Source organism: Zophobas morio, unplaced genomic scaffold (assembly GCF_036711695.1).
Source record: "Zophobas morio isolate AGI-343-1 ecotype UQ-CSIRO unplaced genomic scaffold, CSIRO_AGI_Zmor_V1 ptg000022l, whole genome shotgun sequence".
NCBI classification, from domain to species: domain Eukaryota; kingdom Metazoa; phylum Arthropoda; class Insecta; order Coleoptera; family Tenebrionidae; genus Zophobas; species Zophobas morio.
In genome coordinates, this window is record NW_026972127.1 from 4,235,419 (window position 1) to 4,241,557 (window position 6,139).

The 6,139-nt window shown below is 39.8% G+C and overlaps 1 protein-coding gene across 1 annotated transcript; it reads right to left on the minus strand.

The window, feature by feature from the left end:
- Positions 1–4,084: 4,084 nt before the first annotated feature.
- On the minus strand, positions 4,085–5,318 carry LOC135133837 (collagen alpha-1(IV) chain-like). Its single transcript, XM_064062356.1, has 6 exons — positions 5,240–5,318; positions 4,992–5,171; positions 4,707–4,920; positions 4,560–4,591; positions 4,416–4,514; positions 4,085–4,368 (listed from the first exon to the last, which is right to left on the minus strand). Exons 1-6 carry the CDS (start codon positions 5,316–5,318, stop codon positions 4,085–4,087), a joined length of 888 nt encoding a protein of 295 aa, XP_063918426.1.
- Between the last annotated feature and the right edge of the window lie 821 nt (positions 5,319–6,139).

The following is a 6,139-nucleotide window of genomic DNA, read 5'->3' on the forward strand; positions in this document are numbered from 1 at the left end:
CTGCGTTCGACGAACTACTACTTTCATGTTCCTTCGACGTTTCGGGGCACCTAGAGTACGAAAAAGTAAGTCTTCCGTTTAGATCTGTTTGTCTGTCTGTTGTCTGTAGTCTGTGTTGATTTTTGTTAGATAAAAAATCTTCGAAATCACCCGACAGATTTTTGTCAAATTATAGTCATGTCAAATTAATGTTAGAAATATCTTGTAGATTGTAACGCGCTAACTAAAATTTCTTCGTTTTCTAAGGATTCGTAGTTATCTTGGGCTTCTTCATTTTCTAGAATTTCCTTGGTTTCTTGGGTTTTCTTGTTTCACTCGATTTTTTGGGTTTCTTGGACTCTTGGATTTCTCAGATTTCTCGCATTTTTTGGTTTCTTGGATTACCTGAGTTACTGAAGCTCCTTGAGTTTTTTGAGTTTCTTAAATTTCTTGAAAGTTATTTTTTATTTTTTTATTCTTTTAATTCTTCATACTTTTTAGGACTTCGGGTTTCTTCAGAATTATCAATTTGTTGGATTTTTTTGTATTTCTCGGAATTCTGAGATTTTTTGGATTTCTTCTTTTTTTGAATTTCCTGGGCTTCTTAGTTTCATTGTCTCACTTTCATGTTTCCTCTATGCGTTTCATGGCCCCTAGAGTACGAAAAAGTAGGTCTTCCCTTTAGGTCTGTCTGTCTGTTGTCTGTAGTCTGTATCGATTTTTATTAAACAAAAAATCTTGGAAACCACTCGACCGATTGTTGTCAAATTCTCCATGTATGTTAGGAATATCGTGTAGATTGTAAAACGCTGACCAAAATTTCTCCTTCATTTTCTAGAATTTCTTTCCTTGGTTTCTTGGGTTTTCTGGTCTCACTAAATTTTTTGGGTTTCTAGGACTCTTAGGTTATCTGAGTTTCTGAAGCTTCTTGAGTTTTTCATTTTCTTAAATTTCTTGAAAGTATTTCTTTTTATTTAGCAAAATGTTTTTGCATTTTTTAATTTCTTGGTTATGGGTTTCTTGAAGATTTACAATTTTGTTCCAGATTTTTGAGTTTGTGGGATGTTTATAATTTTCAGAATTTTTAATTTTTTTTGGATTTAAATTTTATAAAGTGCATGCTCTTGTACTTGTAGTTCATGAATCGCCCTTGAATTTTTATCCTAAAAATCATATCTCCATGGCATAGCGACTAGTTTTTCATCGAAAATCAGTCTTGTCCAAAATATGCAATACACTTCAAGTCGAAATACATGAAATTTTAATAAACACTAGACACAAAAAAGGACAATCCTTGCTCTATATGTTCTTGAATATTTATTTTGGACTTTTGAAATCACAAAAATAATAAGCACAAATTTTTCTAATGGGACGAAATGACAGTATTCTATTAAAAAAAATTAAGAAACCATTTTAGATCCGCAGTATGCTTTCATTCACTTTGGTAATTTAAATTCATCTTGAGATTGTACCGTCTGATCAAAAAATTCCTCCGGCAGATAAATCACCCGTTACATAAAGCAGCCAACTCAGCAAGTAGTCCTTAACTGTCAGTTTTGACTTATGCCTAAATGGCGTGACTGCCAAATGAGACAGAATGATCACTTCTCACAACACTCCAGTTCCCGCCTTTTCGATTACTGTAAACCGTCATTATCAATTAAATACGAATAAGAACCTCCGCAAAATTGCAGCGACATTAACCCACTTCTGGGTGTTAATTCAGCAAATCTTCACTCTTCCGCGCGCCGCAGAGGATTTAAGGTAATGACAGTAATTCAATTTTATTGCACCTTTCATTATTCCGTCATGGACTTTGTGTACGCCAACAAAGTGGTCAAACACAAATCTACCAGTCGTTAAACACTTGATTTTTGATAATTAGAATTTCTATTTCTTCGGGGAGGCCTTACCGGATCGTGTATTGTCTCCAGAACCTGTTCTGACAAGACGGGGTTCAACTCTCTTTTAACATCGTGTAATGTTGAGAGATCCTTCTCTAGGTATAAAAATCTCCTAATAGACAAAAGGAAAATTTTTCTGTCGAAAATTTAGAAACATATCTAATTTGCCATTTTCGGGCTTAAATCCCGGTTTTTATTACAATTTTGGCTTCCGTTTTTTGTTCATTACAGTGTTGCTGCAGCCCATTTGTCGTAATAAACGTTGACAAATACCTGGCATTTTTCGCCTCACGGAAGAAAGTAAGACGTCCCCCCGGAGCAATTATTCGTCCAATTCGGGCGGCGATAAATCATCCATCCTTTGCGACTCGCCGGCAGCAGATGGCGCTGTTGGCTTTAATAACCCGAGAATTACTTCTGATTACGAGCAACGGTAACTGCTCCATTGCTCGGACGTATTACACAGCAACTTATCTTGGGATGGCGTGCCTCACCTGTGCCTCGACGCGGAAAGGACCATTTTTGTCATCGCTAAATTAATTACGAGGATGTGCGGAGCACGTGCTCCCATTCTCGGGAAAAGCGCGATGAATTATTCACGTCATAGCCGGTGCCCCTGTAATTGCGATTTATGAGACGCCTATGTCCAACTATTGACTTTATTGGAGTGCGGAGTTCCGGCTGATGGATGGCCGCTCGTGAATCGAAACGCGAAAAAACGCGGCGGTAATGAAAGGTGCAATAAAACTGAATTACTGTCATTACTTAAATCCTCGCGTGGCGAGGAAGAGCGAAGATTTGATGGATAGGGAGGCAGAAGTGGGTTAATGTCGTGGAGGTTCTGTAAGGTTTATCAAGTGATGCTTAAGCCAAGTATTGACACCTTAACATTTAATTTTTTTGGCAAATCTAAACTGAATCTAAACAATAAACAATTTTTACCTTAACTCAGGGACCTTAGTGATAATTCACAATACAAAATTTAATTGAAACAAGAACAAATTTCGGTCAGAAAACCGTATGTTAATAATTTCCTGCATTATCCTTCAATACCGTTACTTTGTATCATTATGCATGTTTGTAAGTATGTTTTATGCGTCCAAATTTCGCGATAATTTTACTTACCTACATCTTGTTGATTTATCTTAACAACGTCGCTGAAATCCTTATGAAGTGGTTAAATTCCATTTGACGTGATAATTCCATTAATTTGCTTATATTGGTTAAATTTAATATAAGTTATAACGTGACGCAGCTGCGTACAAAATGTTACTTAAAGATTACTTACTTTTTACTTAATCACACTTTAATAATAAAAAACTGTAACAAAGTAAACTTTTCTTTAATTAACTGGCACTTAAAACCACTGAACAGAAACGTGATGCTAATTTTAATTCCTCCTGTAAATGAACACTTTTTGCGACGCCATCATCTGCACACGTTCGAGGAAAATTGCAGTGGTGATGAATATATCAAGACATAATAAGTAACGGTAATTTTTATTGTCTTACTTCCTCTTTATAAAATACTTAAATTAGGCGCGCGTTTTTGATTATTTTCCATTTGCTTATAATTTTCTAAAGATATAGTCTAACTGATAAAAACCGCGTCCTTCGCACAACAATCCCATATCGCCACCTCCAAGCGTCGCAAATTCCGCGTATCATCGCCAGTAACTAACGCAAGACATCAATACTCGGTGATTAAATCTTTCAAATGAATCGGAGACTTGAATGCTCGCACACAACACGTCTTACTCGCCATTTCGTGCAGCTTGCGGTGATGCAACAACGGCAGATGCGTTCAATTGCAACCCATTCTAAACCCACCAGAACGAATCGAGGTATTCCTTGTAATTATCTATGTATGTTTCAAAGACATCCTCATTTAAATCGTTGAATGTCGGGCGTGTTGGACCTGCGGGAACGACTGTAAATAAACACTCGGTTTCTGGCCGCAGTCAGTGGCGTAGCTGCAACGATTCTGGGATTATTGGAAGCTGTAATAAATGTACGTCTGATTCATTGAACCTTTGTTCATTCTGTTTCAGGTACGTGTAACGCATCAGCAAAGAGTTTCATCCACGCATCTGGAGATATACTGTCTAATGGCAGACTCCTCAACCGGCTCTCACAGAGCGGTACTTCGACGCTTTGACTGTGTTTAACCAACAATGTTTCCGTTGGATAATCACCAATTGCTTAGCAAGCCGGTCCTGATTCTCCTTTGGGACCTGGTTTGCCCACTGATCCAGTACTACGGACGATATCTACTTCATTTCTGTCGCCTCTTTCGCCCGCTGGACCTGGAGTACCTGGAAAAGCGTTTCTTCCACGGCCACCCTTCACGCTTGGTATACCGTCTCGTCCAGGAGGGCCAATCGGACCTGACAAATTACGTTCCTCTCGTGGTTCAGAGGGTTCGACTACTTCCTTGTCTCCTTTGGGACCTGGCTGGCCTGGAGGTGCTGGTTCTCCCTTCTGACCTACAGCATCTGTTAAGTACCAGAATTCGCAAAATTCAATGTTTTGCCTATAACTCCTGGGATTCCTGATATACCGGGATTGCCAGGCGCAGCCGGGAAACCTTTCTCTTCAATCATTCCAACAGGATCCAGGTTGGCCAGACAACCTTAGATCACCTACAAAACAAAACTATCTCATATTAATCCCTAACCCGCGTCGGCTTTGGGTTCAGGGAATCCTGCACTGAACTTTCCCCCTGACAATCCTGGCTGACCTGGATACCCTCGATCATTTTTTCACCTTCTAGGCGACGCAATCCTGTTGAAGCCGGTTCCCCTTTGTCGCCTTTTACATTTACCAGTGATCCAGGTCCGCGTTCACCGTATTCTCCCTTTGGATCAAGGAAGGCCACTGGTCCGAGTGGTCCCAGGGGTCCTTTTTTTCCCTTATATCATCAAGAACATTGCGGTCTGGCAAACCGATGTCACCTTTTTCTCCAGATAAACCATCGATACCAGGAGCACCTCGTTTCTCAGGGAAACCTCTTTCTCCTTTCAGGCCTGGGAAAGCAGCTTGTTGATGCCATTGATTCTAGAAAGACCTCGTGCACCGTGGTGACCCTTTTGCCTGGGAATGCTCTAACCAGGAAAACCTGATTCGCCTTTAGCTCCAGAGATCCCTTGTCTGCCAGGTAATCCGTCGAGTCCTCTTAATCCAGAAATTCCATGCTCACCTTTCTCAACCTTAGCAAGTACCTTTCCTTGATTGCATTTTTCGCCAGGCAATCCCAGGAATCCAGGTTGTCTTTTAAATCCTAGTCTTTCTGGGGGTCCAATCAATCTGATCCCGTGTCGCCTTTTTCTCCAGGATACCCAATAAATCCTGGTATGCCGACTAACGCTTGAGGTCCGGGAAGTCCATCGAATCCCCAGTCTCCTGTTTTTTCATTCAGTTCCGAAAGTTCGTCCATTCCTGGCGGTTCTGGAGGTTCAAGAACTCCAGATGGTCGTTGCTATTCTTTTGGTTCTTCTTGTCTCGGTATGTCAGGTTCACCTTTAATTTCTGGATATCGAGGTAATTCTGGGGCACGTAGATCGCCCCTTAATACCGGTTGCCCTTTTTGATCTTCAAGACTTGAAGGTCCAGGAATTCCTGCTGGACCTAAAGTTCTTGGTTCTCATTTTAAAGTCTCCTTTAGAGGCAGTGTGTTATTCAATAATTTTGGACTCTACTTCTGATGTAAGCCAAGCAGAAGAACTTAAAATCATTCAAAATATATAAACATTATAGAAAGTCCTAAAATTGAAGAACATTTTATAAAATTTCTCCCTGTTGAAAATATAACCGCCGCGCCGGAGAATTAAAAGAAGTACTACTTCAAGACCTGACTGATCTTGGTCTTGACTTAAACAACTGTAGAGGACAATCACATGACAATAGAGCGAATATGAAAAAAGTGGGTGGAGCCAGTACCTGGCAAATGACGTATTCTCTAAGGAAATAGAGGGAGAAGTGGGCGGGGCCAGTACCTGCTCAGATAGAACTACTGTTGGCAAATGACATACCCTCTAAGAAAATAGAGAGTGGGTACTTTTTAATAAAAGACTAATTTTGGCAAATGACAAATCTAAAACTCTACAATTTTCAGCTTTTTCAAACACTTTATTTTTGCATCGTGCTCTCTTTTCTTAGAACGTATCTCATTTGACAACATCGGTCTTTTTTTAACAATAATACCACCCACCCTCTCTATTCTTAGAGGTTATGTCATTTGCCAAAATCAGTCGAATC

Excerpts from the sequence above, each read along its gene's own strand:
- LOC135133837 (XM_064062356.1), bottom strand. The coding sequence starts at position 5,318 with ATGGACGAACTTTCGGAACTGAATGAAAAAACAGGAGACTGGGGATTC. Across the intron at positions 5,172-5,239 it reads CGGACCTCAAGCGTTAGTCG|AAAGACTAGGATTTAAAAGA; the intron begins GCATACCAGGAT and ends TTGGACCCCCAG. Across the intron at positions 4,921-4,991 it reads AGGCGAATCAGGTTTTCCTG|CTGCTTTCCCAGGCCTGAAA; the intron begins GTTAGAGCATTC and ends GGCATCAACAAG.